This window comes from Grammomys surdaster, unplaced genomic scaffold, assembly GCF_004785775.1.
Source record: "Grammomys surdaster isolate TR1022 unplaced genomic scaffold, NIH_TR_1.0 143, whole genome shotgun sequence".
NCBI lineage: Eukaryota > Metazoa > Chordata > Mammalia > Rodentia > Muridae > Grammomys > Grammomys surdaster.
This window is the reverse complement of record NW_021604601.1, coordinates 5907212-5926038: the sequence shown is the minus strand read 5'-3', so window position 1 is coordinate 5926038 and position 18827 is coordinate 5907212. Positions and strand designations below refer to the sequence as shown.

At 40.3% G+C, this 18827-nt stretch overlaps 1 protein-coding gene across 9 annotated transcripts in view; it reads right to left on the bottom strand.

The window, feature by feature from the left end:
* Oprm1 (opioid receptor mu 1) overlaps nucleotides 1–18827 on the bottom strand; it is a 251578-nt gene that overhangs the window by 183378 nt on the left and 49373 nt on the right. For 7 of the 9 annotated variants that reach the window (XR_003710973.1, XM_028764336.1, XM_028764339.1 and 4 more), the window contains 2 exons: nucleotides 10136–10488; nucleotides 8878–9398 (listed from right to left, as the gene is read on the bottom strand). Coding sequence is in view for 8 of the 9 variants with exons in the window: in XM_028764336.1 (XP_028620169.1) it covers nucleotides 8878–9398; nucleotides 10136–10488 (874 nt within the window). In the remaining variant the exon portion in view is untranslated. Of the gene's footprint in view, nucleotides 1–483; nucleotides 897–6125; nucleotides 6171–8877; nucleotides 9399–10135; nucleotides 10489–18827 lie in introns of those variants that run through there. The other 2 variants (XM_028764340.1, XM_028764341.1) reach the window with 2 other exon arrangements.

Genomic DNA, 18827 nt, shown 5'->3' with positions numbered 1-18827 from the left:
TCCTTCCCCTGTAACTTCCCTCCTGGCTTTATTAGTGGGGTGATGCTGGAGGGGGCCAGTTTTCTGCTTGTTTTCCTCTAAAGTTGCATGCTAACTATCATGTATTTGAAGTCATGTGTCTTCTAGGTAACTACACGAAGATTCTTTTCTGTTAATTTATTTATTCTCATTATATCCTGAACACTGTCTCCTCACACAGACCCTTCTCCTTCCTTCTCCTCTAAAAGGGTGGGGCCTCTTGGGTATCCACCTAACCTCGTACATCAAGTCCCTGCAGGGCTAGGCACATCACATTGTCTCCCACTGAGGCCAGACAAGGCAGCTCAGTGAGAGGAATGGGGTCTACAGATAGGCAACAGTTTTAGAGACAGCTGCCACTCTACTTGTTGGGGCATCCACATGAAGATGGCGATCTTCATCTGCTACACATGTGCAGGAGGCCTAGATCCAGCTTGTGTATGCTCTTTGGTGGTTCAGTTTCTGAGAGCCACCAAGGGTCCAGGTGAGTTGACTCTGTTGGTCTTCCTGTGGAGTTCCACAGAAAGACATGAAAATATTTTGGCTCCTTCCACCGTCTTGTTCACTGATGCAATCTGCTCGTTCCATTACTGAAGTGTGAGGCCTGTCTGTGTTAGGCTAACATTTCTTTAGTCCCAGGCACTAGAATTGTCTTTGTAATCTAATCACCATGGTTTAGGTGCCTTGGGTCATGTTGTTAGTTATGAAATAAAACCTCTCGGAGGCCTTAAAATATCTCTTCTAACACTCACTTGTTTCCGTAATTGAATTTTTGGGCTACAAATTTTCTCTAGTAACCTCTATATCTATTTTGTATTTCAGGAAACCTTGTCTAATCAGTTGGTTCACTCACATCTTGTCTCTACTGACTGAGGCTCCTAAGAATACAAGGAGATAAAATTTTATAAAGCTAAGTCATGGCATCATTCAATTTAGATCAGAACTAAACACAATGTATAGTTATAGAGATTGGTAGAGATTTTCAAATCTACATGAAACGCTGGCTCTTTAGTTCACCCTACTGTGCCATCTAGTAGCTAATTTCTTTCTTTGCAACTTTGTCATAAGCAGTCTTGCTTCTCAGAGGCAATGGCTTCTCTCACAGCGATCCAGGTTCCTGGACAAGTTTATGCAGCTTGGTAGTTGGTGGTTGTTCGCTTGCTAAAAATCTTTCCCAACATGCCAGAGATTCCTCTTACTCTTTGTGATTTACGTCCAGGGCTTTATAATTTATGTTTTATGAATTGTATTTCATCCTGACGACCTCTCGAGCTTTGTTATTGCTAGGAAAGTAGGCCTTGTTCAGACCTTTCCAGCATTAACAACGCTTCACCTTGATTGGCCTTTAGTTCTTTGTGAATAATGACTCAGACTACAGGTCATTTTCTCTGAAAAAGCAGCTCAAACTATTATTAAGTCTACAGGATCTGAATGAGACTGGATCTGGCAATATTTAGGGGCCTTTGAATAAAAGACATTTTAGCTACAACCAGAGGGAAGAAAGTACAGAAAGATGTTCTTAGCTGTAAGTTGTAATAGGGGTTAATCATCAAAAGTGCAGAAGTCATATCCCATTCCATATTTATTAATTCTATAAGTTATCAATTGGGTTTTTTGTTGTCAAAAACGTAACACTATTTTTTTGATTGATATGTTCTTATTTCTTAATATCATCTTCTATAAACATTGCTTGCCTGTCACCCGTCTTGAGGGTACCCATGTCATCACAATGAGAAGTTACCTGTTCCCTTTGAAGAATCTTTAATATCCCAATGTCCCTCAAACCCAGGGATATTTAAGTTTCCTTAAATCAAAAGAAGCAGATGACTTCCCCTTTATGTATAAAACATTTTCTTGGTCATTATGAAGAGTTGCTGATGTTGAAAAAGTAGGCATAACCAAGATGGTAAGGGATAGACTCTTGCATTTCCAGCATTCCTGAGATTTCTGGTGTGTGCATGGAAGAAATACAAGAAACAGTAGTGGATTTGGAGCACAAATGTGCTATCTAGATTAGCCTTCTTCCTACCTTAATTGTCTACCTCTTCTCCTCCCGCTCTGTCCCTGCCTTGTCCTCTTCCTTCCTATAGACAAATGACCCAACTTATTCTTTCCATATTTTCATTCTAGGACCAAAGAGCTGTTATTTCAAACTGTGACATCACTTTCAGCTTGTGTTCCATGGAGAGCTGATAAAGTCAATTTTATCAGCACCCACATCGGGCTGGTAACTGCCTGCTACTCTAGTTCTAGAAAGTCTGATATCATCTTCTGGCCGCTGTGGGCATAGCACTCGCATATACTAACACACACACACACACACACACACACACACACACACACAAATTAAAAATAAAAATATAATCTTCAAAATAGTAAATTTCGGCAAATGAGAATATTTTTTATCAAAGATGGCTACAAAATAAGAATTTAACACTTCAGTTTAGCTGAGCAAGTTAACATCTAACTTAAAAATAGTTGCTATATTTTAAGGGTGAGCACAAGGAAATTAGATATTAGCAATATTGTTTTATCTAATCTTCAAAAGTCTCTCTGCCAAAAGAGAAAAATACACGTCAAAATTGCCATAAAGCTAAAATGTGAGAACCAAGACGTATGTCACATTGATTGACAGCCTGGATCATAAAATTAAAAATAATTTGAGTTAACTCTCAGTCGCTGCATTTGAACCATGACACTGGATAAATTCTTCCATAATATTATCTCCTATATTTTATAGATTATAATTCATACTGTATATGATTAAATAATATATGCTTCCCTAGTTACAAATAGATCAATACATGTTATTAAATCCAAGTGTATAAATAATACATTTCTATTAAACATTATTTTACCCTTATTATAGTTAATAGATGAAATATACTAGCTATTGCTTTTATCTGTGGTACATCATTCAAGTAAACCAACATAATTTTAATTTCAAACATATGTAAAGATGCTCATTCATAACACACACACACGCACACACACACAGTGATTGAACCGTTTCTCTTTTAAACCAAAGAGCTGAAAGAGAAGCCATTTTGGCTTCATTCACCAAGAATGCATTAATGTGGTCCAGTACCATAATTTTGTGAGCTATTCTCATCTGGAGCTTTTATTATGGAATTGAAATCATTTCCTTCCCAAATTAGGTCTCTGCAGATGTCTTACAAAAACCCCATGAATCTAGATTTTGAAAGTGATGTAGTTGATTTTAAAGATCAGATGTTTGCTTTTTCTTCTCTGGAGAGACTGTAGCTTTCTAGCTTATTCAGATGCACGTATCTCCTGATCCTTTTTTGCCTGTTCTTTGGATTGAGATGCTAAAGAAATGCTTTCGGGATGATAATCAGAGGATTTGGGAATGGCCTTACCATGCTAATGAGAAAAATTAATATGATGTTAGCTTTACTGCGATTAAATGACTTAACCTTGTAAGGTTCATTGATGAAAGTGAAGGCTCATTTTCAAAGACAACTATATTATTTGTAAATCTTGTGTTTTCTGTTGGTGAGAAAAACATAACAATTGCTTATCAAATATGGTAGTAATTGAAGGAAAAGATACAATTTATTTATTGTGTGTGCATATGTGTGTGTTCTATGAATGCATATGTACCTATGTGCTCATCTGTGTGTGTGTGTGTGTGTGTGTGTATGTGTGTGTGTGTGTGTGTGTGTGGGCTAGTGGTTACAGTTAGGTGTCTTCCTCTACTTCTCTCTAACTTATCTATTGGGACAGGGCCTCTCACTGAACCGGAAGCTTGCTGTTTCAGCTCCTCTAACTGGCCAGCAAGTTCCGGGGATGTCTGCCTCTGTATCCCAAGTGCTGAGGCTACAGATGTGTGGCAATGTTCTGGATTTTTATGTGGGTGTTAGGGATTCAGACTCAGATCCTCATGGTTAGGCAGCAAGCACTTTGTCCACTATTAAAATTGGGAATTTTGGAATAGTGTTTTATTTAAAATGATTCTTGGCCCCACATTTTAAGTCACAATTCCTTTAAGAATATCTTAAAGATTATTATCTGGAGTTCACTGTAGAGGCAGGGGATCTCTGACTATGATCATACCACACTCACTAAAAGAGGCATAACAGCACCAGGAGTGGGCAGAGGAGAAGAGCTTTCAGTTATTTTTAAAACCTGTGCTGTTTGTTTAGAGACTGCCCATTACTGATTATTGAATGTTGTATAACCATTTAACCTCCATGAACATTTGTCCTCTCATGCCTACCCATCAGAGATCTTATGGGATAGAGATGTGCTGGACCAAACAAAATCACCATTTAGTTTGTATGGTGGTGTGGGAAAGTATCATAGCACTCTCTTATTGTTATGGTTGCTGTATTTAAATGATAACCAAGATGACCTTAGAGAGTCACCCCTGCTTTTTATATATAATGTTAACAATTTTCAAAACCACCCAGTTATCAAGTGGAATGTGCCTCGTAGGGTAAAGTCAGGGTGGAAAGCAAGCAGGAGAGATATTGAGTGGGCAGTGACATCTCAGGTTTGAAGGAGACTCATGTCGCTCAGAGTCCACAGTGGGAAGTATTCCGAAGCAGAGTCCAGTTCAACAGGACAGCAGGATGGTACATGGGGGAGGGGGACTCAATTGTAACATGGACAGAACATAAGCACTTTCGGTGGGATCCACCTAATCAAGATAAAAAAACCATAAAGATGACACACTGGACATAAGGTGAGTGTGAGTGCTACAGAGGGACCAGGAAGCTGAGCTTGGGATGAACAAAGTCCGGGGGAGACTATCTTCCTCACCCCGTTCTCAGTGAGGACTTCTCCAGGACAGGTCTTAGTCTTTCAAAGCATCTTGTTAAAAATCAAATTAGAAGACAAGGGCACATGAAAATACAATTTTGTAAAATCTAACTTGGGATTAGAAAAGCAATGGCTGTGGAGGAGAAAGCCTACTGTTCATTGTTTCTGAAGGTTGGGTCAACAATGTCAGTGTTATGGGGTCACAGAGTTGTTATACAAGAAAGAGTTTTTCCATATATACTCTATAGCTAAAATGCCACCAGCTTCTCCCCTTATCCAGCCATTCTGGAGATATCTGTGGAGTGCTTTCTAATGTCTCAGGGACAGGGATAGGTAGATATCAGAGGCATCAGAAGAAGCAAGATGTTTAGGAAGCAATGGGTTAGCTGTCTACTACAGCATGAGCAACTCTGACCGCAGTTATCTTTCCTCTTCCCTCTCTCCATCTCTTCACAGTGTGGCCATAGTTCCTGTCATCAAGAGCTGGGGTCTTTCCCCCATTCAGATCTAGAGGGATGAATTATTTGATCTATGGTAGGCGTGGATGTAACTTGATGTCATTTTCTTTAAGGGGTATGTACCCCTGTGTGTGGGTGAATGTGCAGGCAGTTGTCTGAGGGTGATGCTGGGACACTCCTTGATCACTTTCCATCTTATTGATGTAGGGTCTCCCAATGGAACCTAGAGCACACTAACATGGCTGGTTTCTCCAGGGATGCCCCGTCTCGTGTTTTTCCCAGTGTTGTAACCACAGGCCACACCCCTACCCTTCAGTATTCACTTCAGCTCTGGAGATCTAAACTCTGGTCCTCATGCCTGTGCAGCAAGTCGTTGAGTCATTTTCCCAGGACACTATGTGCTATTTCTGTAACCAGGCCTGAAGAAGTGAGCCAGTTTTCCCTTTTCTCTCCCTCAGAACCTGTGGCCAGGATAAAGACAAGCTTGAGGTAACACTCTAAGGGTGAGTGTCTAAGGACCTCGCCATTCCTGAGGTGGCAATCTTAGAGCAGATGACTGACATCCCTGGTTGGGGCTGGCTTGGAAAAGAGCTGAAGCTCACCAAAAGCACAAGCAGGCAAGCCGGGCCCAAATTACTGATGTATCCCACAGCTATAGTCCACATAGAGGGTTCATTCTACCCTCTAGGTTTAGAATAGTTCTATTGTACGAGAAAACCTTAACGAGATGCCATTACCAGACTGTGTGACACTGGATATATGCTGGGCATAGAACTTTCTCGTATGCCTTATCTAATTACCTTGACAACTGCCACATCGTCACTTCACTTTGTTCTGTGTGGTCATGACCTCAGTGCCCATCTGTCAGAATATGGATACCCTGGGGAGGTTTAACATTGCATCTCTGATCTCTGCAGGGTAGGAAGTTGACTAACGTGCTTGACGTGTGACACGTGGAATATAATATAATATATATATATATATATTGGAGAAAACACAAATAGATCATAAACATTGATGACTGTGACAAACTTCTACTACTTCTAACTAAAATGTTCACTTAGCCAATCCAGTCAGCCTTGTTTCCTAACAGGATAGCTCCTATTCTAAACAAATGAATGAATATATACGAAACCTATAGTAACCTACGACACCTGCTGGTCAGATTCTGACTCTGAGGTAATCCCAATGATCCCCATTGGCAGAGCCATGTAGTCTGACTCGTCCTTCAGACCTGATTAGAATGGATGCCAGAAATGACCATCACAGGCTTTCCTATCGCCCTAGCCACCCTCACGTGACTGCCTTAACCCCAAAGAAAGATGCGTCAGTAGAGACTGGTGAATAGGATCTTTGATTTCTGTTCATTTCCAATTATTCCAGGGCATCTTTTCTGCTTCTCACAGCTTCTCTTCTTGGTCCAGCTCTCCCAGCTGGGCGTTTGGGAGGCAGCCAGTTCCAGGCTAATGTGCTTCTCTGTTATCTGATGCTGACGCTGCTCCGCAGAGGCAGTGATAACGATAAGTGCTAATTGGATGTATTTTTAAAGCAAACCTTTTAGTTACTTAGGACAGAACTTCTCCAATTATCTTCCCTTCTACTCTCTGGGCTGTGCAAGTACCACAGTGATGTGCAAACGCTGGGTTTCGAAGGGAGTTGAAGGCATCTTTGGAGAAGCTGAAGGGCAGTCATGTTTAAAACAGGGATGTGCTGGAATAGAGAGGCTGGAGGCTCTGCTTCCATTAGAGGAAGGTCAGGTGGGTCAGGCAGGATAAGAAGGCCCCACAGTGTCCTAGAGGAAGCTACCAAGCAGCCACACCCCTGTAAATCTGGGAGGGAAGACACAGCATGACACCTAGGGAGGGGAGGAAGAACTCACGCTTTCTTATTTGCTTTCTTTTCTCTAATGAAAGTAAAAATATTTCAATGCCAAAGATTTGAAGCCCAGTTTGGGGAAGATAGTTTCAAATTGCGTTCTCTAAAATGTACCCCTGGGTTGGAAAAGAAAGAAAAAAAAATCAGTTTAAATCCTTACCTTTCCAAAGTGACGGGCAAGAGTTTGAAAGTCCCTAAAAAAAAAGGAGGGCTGCTTAAAAAAAGGAAAGGGTTTTGTGTCTCGATGTGGATAACAATGAGAGAGATTGAGAGAGAGAGAGGGGAAGCAGCGGAGAAACCCATTTCTGCCTGGCTTTGATTTCTGAGCTAGAAGCAGGGAGATATATTTGTTAATAATTGCCTTTGAGTTGGGAATGAATCCGCTACCATTACCACCATGCTCTCTAGGGGTGCTGGTCATGTGTCTCGCATTAGCCACACTTCGCATTTAGGTATGAGCACTCCTGTCTCCTGAGGTAGATTCATCTAGGTTGTATTACATAAATCTGAGGTCAGTCAGAAAGACTGAATGTAGGCTATACCGAGTAGCCATGGTTGAGGATAAAAAGGACAGTGAGAGACGGGTGTGATGGAGAGACACCAAGTGGGAACAGCCTCCACTGTGGTGGCCAAGGCCTCCCTCTGGCTGCTCCTCTGGAGGACTTGGTGGTCTTTCTGTGTGAATCCTCCCAGCCTTGCCCCTTGACAACACAGTGTTTAACCCAAGCATCATTTACTCAAAGGAGGCTTGAGTTTCAACTCTATGTTATTACAAAATATATTCACTGTGATTTTTAGGTGTGGGAAGGATTTTGGAATGTTTATTTAAACCAATGTGAATAATTAAGCCATTATGCACTGAGTTTTAGGTTAGGTGTTGAATTATTACCACGTGGCCTATTAGGCAGTTTTGTGGGTGTTGGAGATAAGAGATCTCCCCCTCTTAGTTCATTTCCTGTATGGTTACAAAGTTGTGAGTGAATCTTGGATCTTCTTGAGGCTCTCCTGGACAAGGTAACACATGCCCAAATTTCTAATCACTCTTAAACCATTTCCAAATAGCATGGAGAGTGTTTAAAAGTAATTCTAATATAGTAATAGGTAATATGCTGGAATTTGCTCTAATGTTCAGACTCCATAATCTACAAAACAAAGCTTTAACAAATTAGAGATAGCCTATCAAATATATATACACATACATATATACAACACATACAAATACAACATATATATGTATATATATGGTCATTCATAATAGCATATACATATATAATAACATTTTTCTTTCTCTTGGGAATATCTTGTACCTATGACCACAGTGGACAATGTTGTTTAACTACAGAATTGGGGTGGGGTTTGCTTTTAAATAACAGGGATATTAGCAAGATATTTTGGAATATAGAGACTTGCTGTGTGAATCAAGGACTCCGAAGTGAGATTACTTCTAAAATGTACTAAAGCCATTTATTTTTCAAAGAAGACAAGGCTCTGAGAATAGAAACTTTTAGCAGCATAATAGATTGTTACTTATCAAACCTTGATACCTAAATGAACTTGTGCACATATATCAAGCATATTTGTGTGGCACATCTTCCTGACGCTATGACTAGAATTTGGTTCCCTCCTCCCTCTGTTCTTGGGCTTGGCCTCAGTTCCCCAGTAACTGACCTCTTTTTAAATCTTAGACTGGTACCAGGTGCTGTATACGTATATGTTATAGATAATTCTAGAAAGCGCATACCTGGTGGTTAGTTCGATCCACTGTATTTGCCGTGGAGGGGTGTTCCCTAGTGTTTTGACGGATTCGAGTGGAGTTTTGCTGTTCGATCGTGGAAGAAGTTGGGATGCAGAACTCTCTGAAGCATCGCTTGAAGTTTTCATCCAGGAATGCGTAAAGAACTGGGTTCAGGCAGCTGTTTGTATAACCCAAAGCAATGCAGAAGTGCCAGGACACAGTCTGAAAAGTGGTTTCTGGAATCGTGACCAGTGCTTTGATGATGACGTAGATGTGGATGGGGGTCCAGCAGACGATAAACACAGCCACGACCACCAGCACCATCCGGGTGATCCTGCGCAGGTTCCTGTCCTTTTCTTTGGAGCCCGACAGCATGCGGACGCTCTTGAGTCGTAAGATCATCAGTCCATAACACACAGTGATGATCAGGACCGGCATGATGAAGGCAAAGATGAAGACACAGATTTTGAGCAGGTTCTCCCAGTACCAGGTGGGATGGGAGAACGTGAGGGTACAATCTATGGACCCTGGAAGGAAAAATTTTGGAGAAAAATTAGCGGCAACATTTAGTTATATCATCAGGTTCTAAGATTGCTTCTTTACCTACTAATAGCTTTGACCTGAGCTGAGTGATGGTTGTTGCTCAAAGAAATGAAGGGAGAGACTCAGCCACTGATGTACAGAGAAGATACTTTCTTCTTTTCCTTTCCACATTTTCTGTTTCTCAGCCCACTTAGATCACATTAAGGTCTTATGAAGTGAGAAGTTATGTACATTTTTCAATGAGTCAGACACTCTGTGGGATTTATGCTGTTGTAAAAGATATAACCATTGTCCAAGGTTTCTAGAATTTTTTTCTGTTAATGGATTCTTCCCCTCCACTTCTGGATGGCAGCTGGTGTTAAGTCGGGAAATGTGAATTTGTCAGATAGGCAACTGCTTGGGAATTATGAGCAAACCTCACTAAAACATTTGCTGGGCTTAAGCTTTAATTATTTTTGCAAAAGCTATGTTCCCATTTATTCAACGTTTTGATGAAGTAAGTACAGAGAAATCAGGAATGAGTTGATTTTGTTCTAATTAAAATACCTAGAAGGCTTGTAATTATGGAGAAATGTTCTCATTTCAAAATATTTAAAAGGCCTTTTCTTAATTCAAAATACAGTTTGACAAAGATACTGGACCATGAATTCTACTTGGTTCGGACATCACCAACAGACTGTAAGCACCCTCATCCCTGACTCAGGCCCATGTTAATCCTTACCCTGCCTGTATTTTGTGGTTGCCATGAACATTACAGGCAGACCAATGGCAGAAGAGAGGATCCAGTTGCAGACATTGACAATTTTGGCATTCCGAGGGGTGCGGAAATCCAGGGCCTTGACTGGGTGGCAGACAGCGATGTAGCGGTCCACGCTCATGGTGCAGAGGGTGAAGATGCTGGTGAACATGTTGTAGTAATCTATCGAGATCACGATCTTGCAGAGGATGGTTCCGAAGGGCCACGTTCCCATCAGGTAGTTGACACTCTGAAATGGCAGTGTACTGGTTGCCAAGGCATCTGCCAGAGCGAGGTTGAAAATGTAGATGTTGGTGGCAGTCTTCATTTTGGTATATCTAGGAAACCGAAGGACAGCACAGAAATGACTTATTGGCGACACCACCTGAGAGACAGGTGGCATCTCTTAAGAAAACATCAGCGGTTAATGGGAGACCCTGAGAGTACACCCAGTCAATGTTTATAATTGAGTGCCTGTAAGAAGTAATTTCCTTAGTTACTAGTTTTTTCCAATTAAGTAGTTGCTACGATAGAAAACATGGCATTTTGGGGGTTTTGTTTATTTATATGAGACAGGATCTCATGTATCCCAAACCAGCCTTGAGCCTGCTATATAGCAAAGATCGTCTTGAACTCCTGATTCTCCTAACTCTAACTTCCAAGCTCTGGGAACATAAGTGTACACTGCCTTGCTTAGCTTGTTTCCTTGTTTTTAACATGACAGCCACCGTGACTGGTGCAATTGGCATGGGGAATTACCAGATGGATAATGATTCTAAATATATATAAAAATATATATAATTTAATATATAAAATATATAATTTAATAAAATAATTAAAATATGCCTATATATGTATCCATACATACCCACATAGACCCATATATGTACATATGCGTATATATGCAAATATTCCTATATATGTATACATATACATTATATATATTTATATAAATAGATATATTTAAAATTATTAACCACAATTGTGTGCATGGCTCCATGTCTTTCTACATGCACATAGATGCACATCATAGGCACATGTATGTGCTGGTCATTATGGAGCATGGAAATGATCATTGACCAGGACGGGTAAGGGACATGTAAGGTGGAAAGCATTTCAGAAGCCCACATTTTGTCTTAAAGCTCAAGTAAGAAGATGGCGTTAGGAACAGGGAATTCTAGAAGGAGAACAAGAACTCTGGCCAAGGGGTTAGAGTTAAAATGCTGCAATGAATATACTTGTCAGGAAGGGTAAAATCCTACCAGGAAATGACCATGAGTATGAGGGAGAAGTAATACAGAGGCAGGAAGTAGAAGAAATCGTGTGTTATGGTGAATAAGCCCTCACCCAGTGGATGGCGAAAAGTGAAGCTTTTCTGAGTTATGTGTGAGGCCTTCACTGAGTTGTTAATGATGTGGAAGAAATGGTGCATATGTATAGTAGTAAAATCACTGTCATCAAAATCAGTGTTTGGTAAACTACTGCCATTAGAGCCGACTTTGCCACGCCTCTTTTGTGAATAGCGGTTAGAACACAGCTACCTACACCTGTGTATCTGCATCGGGTGCAGCTGTTTGATGCTCCAGTGGCTGCCTTGAATAATTGCCATAGAGACCTGCAAGATATAGCAGTTTCCTCTCCAGAAAAAAAAAGTCAAATATTTTCTCATGTAACTCTGTCAGCTTTGTCCTTTCCCTCCCAAACCCTACCCCAACATTTCCCAAGCAACCACTGACCCTGGTGTGCTTTCTGTCATTACAGATTCATTGGCATTTCCTAGTGGTTTATGCAAATAAACATCCAATATGTGTGCCTCTTCGTTGTTTCCCTCTGGGTCACTATTTTGATGTCACCCACGTGGTTGCACGCATGAAAATCCTTCCTTTTGTCTTGCTAAGAAGTTTCCCCTTGTGTGACTATCTCCTCCAGTCACTTATCAAAAGGAAGTGATTGGCACAGAGCTTTTGACTGCTGTCTATTTATCGATTATGAACAACCAAGTAAAAGCAATCTGTGTTTTATTCTCCTAGCTAAATATCTAGGAGTGTTGTCTGTCTTGACAGGCTACAGAGAGTTGAATGGTGAGGTAGGAATGATACGTAGAACCATTTATAACAATCAATAAGATTGATGAAGGAAGCACATTCTGTACATAGTTATCACCTATGGTCTTTCACATTTAGTTTCTTTGTAGTCAAAATCTTTAATTGGTACCCCAGTTTTACTCTGGAAAATGACTCCTTTTCAACCTCTATTCACGAACTGTCTAGTAGGCTCTGTTATTAGTTCAGGGCATAAAGATGTTAAGAGAGGGGCTCATGGGAAATAGAGATGGCCTTGGGTTTCAAAAGCGCCACAATGGTTTAGATGCTTTGATATATATGTATGTATGTGTATATATATATATATATATATATATATATATATATATATATGAACATACATATATACATATATATGTATATATATTACATGGTTCATATATTTACAGTTTCACCTCTGGTATGATGGTGTTTAATCATGAGGGTGAGGGTGCCTTTAAGAGACACGAGTAGCAGGGAATCTTTAGGCTATTGGTTGTGGTTTTTGTCCTCAGAATGAGTTGACCTGGTCATTCTAACCCTGGCTAGTACTTGAGAGAGGATATCTGTAAAAGGGTAAGACTGACCCCTCCCCTGCATTTTCCTGGTGTTCTTCAGGACATTTGGTACTTTCTTCAACTTCAAGCATGAACAGCTGTCACGATACAGTCATGATGTGATGCAGGGAAGGGTTCTTAACAGAGCTGCAACCATGCTGCTTGGAATTTTAGCTTTGAAGTTTGTGATCTGTATAAACGCTCTTCTTTATATATTATCCAGCCTGAGGTATTTTTTCATAACTGTGGTAAATAAGCTAATTAAAACCAAGAGCTTTTTCAGGGAAGGTTTGAGAGAGAGAGCGAGAGATACAGCAGAGAGAGAAAGAGAGAGACACAGAGAGACAGACAGAGAGAGACAGAGAGAGACAGAGTGAACACACATGAGTTTCTTCAGAGGGGCTCAAGCATGAGAAGTTTTAGAGTTTATAGTTAGGAAAATTCATTTGACAAAACCCCTGACTAAGAAGTTGAGAGAGCATAGAAAATGTAATACCTGAAGCAAGGTTTTCCTCGAACTTTTTCTGTACAGAAGATAGCAAAGCCCTTTTAAATTTCAGTTTGTGCTTGGAGCTTGCCAGTCATGAGAGGTTAAAAATCTACCTCAGCCCCAAACAGCTGATTTCTGTGGGCTATGGTATTATAGAGCCTCTCTGGTATAGGGGCTTCATTCAATGTTCCAAGACTATTTTGGTCTCCATGAACAACAGGGAGCTGAAACTTTAGATTGTTTCATGGATATCACCAGGACCAACCAGCTGAGACTGCTTCCTGAGTTGCACCTTGGACACCTGGTTCTTTCTGCAGAACTCGCAGAACAACTGGTAGATTCTAGATGCAAGGCTACATTGCTTTAGAACTGTTACTGCCTTAAAGGATTTTAGCACAAGAAGATAGAGACAGCCAACCGGTTAACGGGAGGACATAAATCAGTGTGACTCAGTAAGGGCAATCTTCCTGACAAACGTAGTTAGTTTCAATGGAAGCAAATGGACAAAAATAATAGTTATTTTATGCTTTTTTTATTGGATGTTTTATTTACATTTCATATGTTGTCCCCTTACCCCATCCCCCACCCACCCAGGAACCCCCTATCCCCTCACCCCTCCTCCTTCTTCTCTGTGGATGTAACCCCTACCTACCCCCCCACTCCCACCTCTCCACCCTCAAAATTCCCACCCCCTTGGGCGTCCAGCCTTCATGAGGTTAAAGATCTCTTCTTCCACCTATGCCCAGCAGGGCCCTCCACTCTTACATATTCAGCGGAAGCCCTGGATCCCTCCCTAAGTGCTCCCAGGCTGGTGGTTTAGACCCTGGGAGCTGTGGTTGGTTGGTATTGTTGCTCTCCTCATGGGGCCACAAACCCTTTCAGTTCCAATGGCCTTCACTCTAACTCCTCCATTGGGAACCCCACTATCAGCTCAATGGCTAGTTGTGAGCATCTGCCTCTGAATATGTCAGATTCTTGAAGACCTCTGAGGAGACATCCATATCAGGCTCTTATCAGCATGCACTTCCTGACTTCCACATCAGCATCTACCTTTGGTGACTGCACATGGGATAGATACTCAGGTGGAATGGTCTTCAGACGGCCCCTCCTTCAGTTTTTGTCCCTCACTTTGTCTCCATATTTGCTCCCTTGAGTATTTTGTTGCTCCTTCTAAGAAGGACCGAATCACCCCCACTTGGTCTTCCTTCTTCATGAGCTTCATGTGGCCTATGAGTTGCATCTTGGGCATTTCAAGGTTCTGGGCTAATATCCAATAATCAGTGAGTGAATACCATGTGTGTTCGTTTGTGATTGGCTTACTTCACTCAGGATGATGATTTCTAGTTCCATCCATTTACCTAGGAACCTCTCGAATTCATTGTTTTTAATAGCTGAGTAATACTCCATTGTGTAAATATACCACATTTTTTGAATCCATTCCTCAGTTGAAGGACATCTGGGTTCTTTCCAGCTCCTGGCTATTATAAATAAGGCTGTTATGAACATAGTTGAGCATATGTCCTTGTTATATGTTCGAGCTCTTCTGGGTATATGCCTAGGAGTGGTATAGCTGGGTCTTCAGGTAATGCTATGTCCAATTTTCTGAGGAACCACCACACTGATTTCCAAAGTGGTTGCACCATCTTGCAGTCCCATCAACAATGGAGGAGTGTTCCTCTTTCTCCACACCCTCACCAGCATCTGCTATCACCTGAGTTTTTATTCTTAGCCATTCTGACTGGTGTGAGATGGAATCTCAGGGTTGTTTTGATTTGCATTTCCCTGATGACTAAGGATACTGAACATTTCTTTAGGTGCTTCTCGGCCATTCGAGTTTCCTCAGTTGAGAATTCTTTGTTAAGCTCTATACCCCATTTTTTAATAGGGTTATTTGGTTGTCTGGAGTCTAATTTCTTGAGTTCTTTGTATATATTGGATATTAGCCCTCTATCAGATGTAGGTTTGGTAAAGATCTTTTCCCAATTAGTTGGTTGTCATTTTGTCCTATTGACAGTGTCCTTTGCCTTACAGAAACTTTGCAATTTTATGAAGTCCCATTTGTCAATTCTTGATCTTAGAGCATATGCCATTGGTGTTCTGTTCAGGAACTTTTCTCCTGTGCCCAAATATTCGAGGCTCTTCCCCACCTTCTCTTCTGTTAGTTTCAGTGTATCTGGTTTTATGTGGAGGTCCTTTATCCACTTAGACTTGAGCTTTGTACAAGGAGATAAGAATGGATCCATTTTCATTCTTCTACATGTTGTCCTCCAGTTGAACCAGCACCATTTGTTGAAAATGCTGTCCTTTTTCCACTGGACAGTTTTAGCTCCTTTGTCAAAGATCAAATGACCATAGGTGTGTGGGTTCATTTCTGGGTCTTCAATTCTATTCCATTGATCTTCCTGCCTGTCTCTGTACCAATACCAAGCAGTTTTGATCACTATTGCTCTGCAGTACAGCTTGAGGTCAGGGATGGTGATTCCTTCAGAAGTTCTTTTATTGTTGAGAATAGTTTTCGCTATCCTGGGTTTTTTGTTATTCCATATGAATTTGAGAATTTCCTTTTCTAACTCTGTGAAGAATTGAGTTGGGATTTTAATGGGAATTGCATTGAATCTGTAGATTGCTTTTGGCAAGATGGCCATTTTTATTATATCAATTCTGCCAATCCATGAACATGGGAGATCTTTCCATCTTCTGAGATCTTCTTCGATTTCTTTCTTCAGGGACTTGAAGTTCTTGTCATACAGGTCTTTCACTTGCTTGGTTAGATTCACACCAAGGTATTTTATATTATTTGCAACTATTGTGAAGGGTGTCATTTCCCTAATTTCTTTTTCAGTCTGTTTATCTTTCATGTAGAGGAAGGCTACTGATTTGTTTGAGTTGATTTTATAACCAGCCACTTTGCTGAAGCTGTTTATCAGGTTTAGGAGTTCTCTGGTGGAAGTTTTGGAGTCACTTAAGTATACTATCATATCATCTGCAAACAGTGATATTTTGACTTCTTCCTTTCCTATTTGTATCCCTTTGACTTCTTTTTGTTGTCTAATTGCTCTGGCTAGGACTTCCAGTACTATATTGAGTAGGTAGGGGGAGAGTGGGCAGCCTTGTCTAGTTCCTGATCTTAGTGGGATTGCTTATTTTATGCTTTTTAAAACCACTCACGTTGGTGTTCAAGAAATTCACACTTGGATGTTCAAGACATTTAAACACTTTTTGATGTTTTGATAAGTGGATTTTCCCTAAAGCAGAACACACACACAGACACACACACACACACACACACACACACACACACACACACATTCTTTTCTTTCTTTTTCTTCTTTTTTTAGATAAACTATCAATGATAGACCTGTGATTCAAAAGCATACCTTTTGACATTAGTCACACTCTAGAGAAAGGAAACTTAAGTCAATTTTCTGACTCATTACACTCTCCAACTTTTCTTTATCTGCTGACTGCCAGGTGCTTGGATTGCCTAGTTATTTTAGTTAAAAAATCATTTCCTCCCTTGGAATGAGGTGTTTGTGAAATGAAATTTGATTAGTGTTTACCATGAAAGGAAAGTGATAGGAGGGTATATTAATTTTTCATTCTATAATGCATATGCGTATCACAATATCCTATTATATGTGGCTAATTCATAAAGTATTACCTGTCAATTAAATCATACAAAGCAAATATCATAAAGAATTCTCTGTTGGCATTTTATAGGATCTCTGCTATTTAATTTTTCTTATTATGCTTAGAGATCCTTCTTCTTAAGAGAACCAGAATTTTGACCACAGTTACTCAGGCTTTGAGTCACATCAGGAGCTTTCTAAATATATGAAAATGAATTGTAGAGACAGGAGTTTGGGTATGCCCCACATTTTCCCACAATCTTTATCTGGAGAAACAGCTTGCTTCAGAAAGGGGTGCTGTTACTCAGCAAATGAGCCCTTCATTACGTTCTGTTATGATGTGGTGGTATGAATGGTATCCTAGGAAAGTTAAATGAATTATCAGAAACACACTGTGAGCTACAAATTAGAATTAGCAGGTAGACAAGAAGCAAATTGAAGGAAGGATTGTCTTTGCTGTTCCTTTAGCTTGAAAGGGTCTTGACCAAACCCATAGATATTAACTACAATCCCTTTTCCAGCCTTTATTATTTTTCTTCATACTGTGCAAACTGAATGGGTGTAAAATGAAGGAAATGAGGAAGACGCTCAAAATGAAAGAGTGAGGCACAAGACCTGGGAGACCCTCTCCTGCAATCCAGGCCCTTCCTGGTATTGACTGCAGCTTCTTATCTACTGAGCAGTGACCTAAACACTGCTTATCCCATTACAAATTTCATAATAAATGCTTAAAACTATGTATTCTAGATGATTGGTTAACCATGTTATGTAAACTTACAGGCATTACTATGCAAAAGGGCTTTAGCTACTGTGTTTGTCTTAGGACCACCAATGGTCAAACTAGCAGAGTATCTGTATGTCCAACTCAGGCCCTGTAGACAGGTTATTGGTGTCTTTCTATTCTCACATGTCATATGTATATCTTTTGCTTATAAATGTCCATCCTTTGTATGTGGTTATAAGGCAATGGCTGTCTGTTGGTACACTCATTTCTCATACCATTTCCCCAATTATTACTACTTTCTAAAACTTTATTGATCTTGGATCACTAAGGGTAAAAGAAGCTTCAGTGAATCAACTGCCTGTGTGGGGGTCGACCAGCTGTCTTAGCCCACCTTTCTTCTGTTTTGTTTTTGAGTTGATTCTTTGAATTGTCCTGACTGTTTGTTCAGAAACAGAATGGACAGTGGGAGTCCGAAAGCATGAAGATTATATTTTCCAATCTGGTTTGCTGGCTTTATATCAAATCATGTCTTTCACATGGCTCAACTCTTTCCCCCAGCATATTTAAGTATTCACACTAAAGCTAATGAGATTTGGAGAAGAAAAGTCTCCTAGCCTTGAGCCCTTTCTAACCTTTCAGAATTTTATCAGTTTCAGTGAAGAAGGAAGAGGTTTAATTCTGAAAGGCTCAGTGAGTTTCCTTTATAAATTCGGCATGCTATTGGAAATGTCTTTTTGTTTTGCCATGACCTTTGTGTCCACATCCCCACACAGAAATCCATATTTTTAATGGAGCAGGAGACACTCCCTAGAGCATTAGCTTTTCAAGCTCTTGATGAATGAGGTAAATCAAATGAAATAAAAATGCTTGCTCTACATTGCAGGGAATCACATAAGTGGAGATATTGTCAAGTGAACACCTGTCTGAATTTCTCCAGCCAGGTTGAGGTGTGTGTGAGTGGAGTCAGGAAATGAGGGAGAGAGATAGAGACAGAGACAGACAGACAGAGACATCCACACAGACACACAGAGAAAGGAGAGAGAGAAACACACACTCTCTCTCTCTCTATATATATATATATTTCATTTCCTGTCCCACTTCAGATCCTAAGGAATATAAAAATAATGACCCATAGGACACTGTCTGCTAGAATATATATATATATATATATATATATATATATATATATATATATA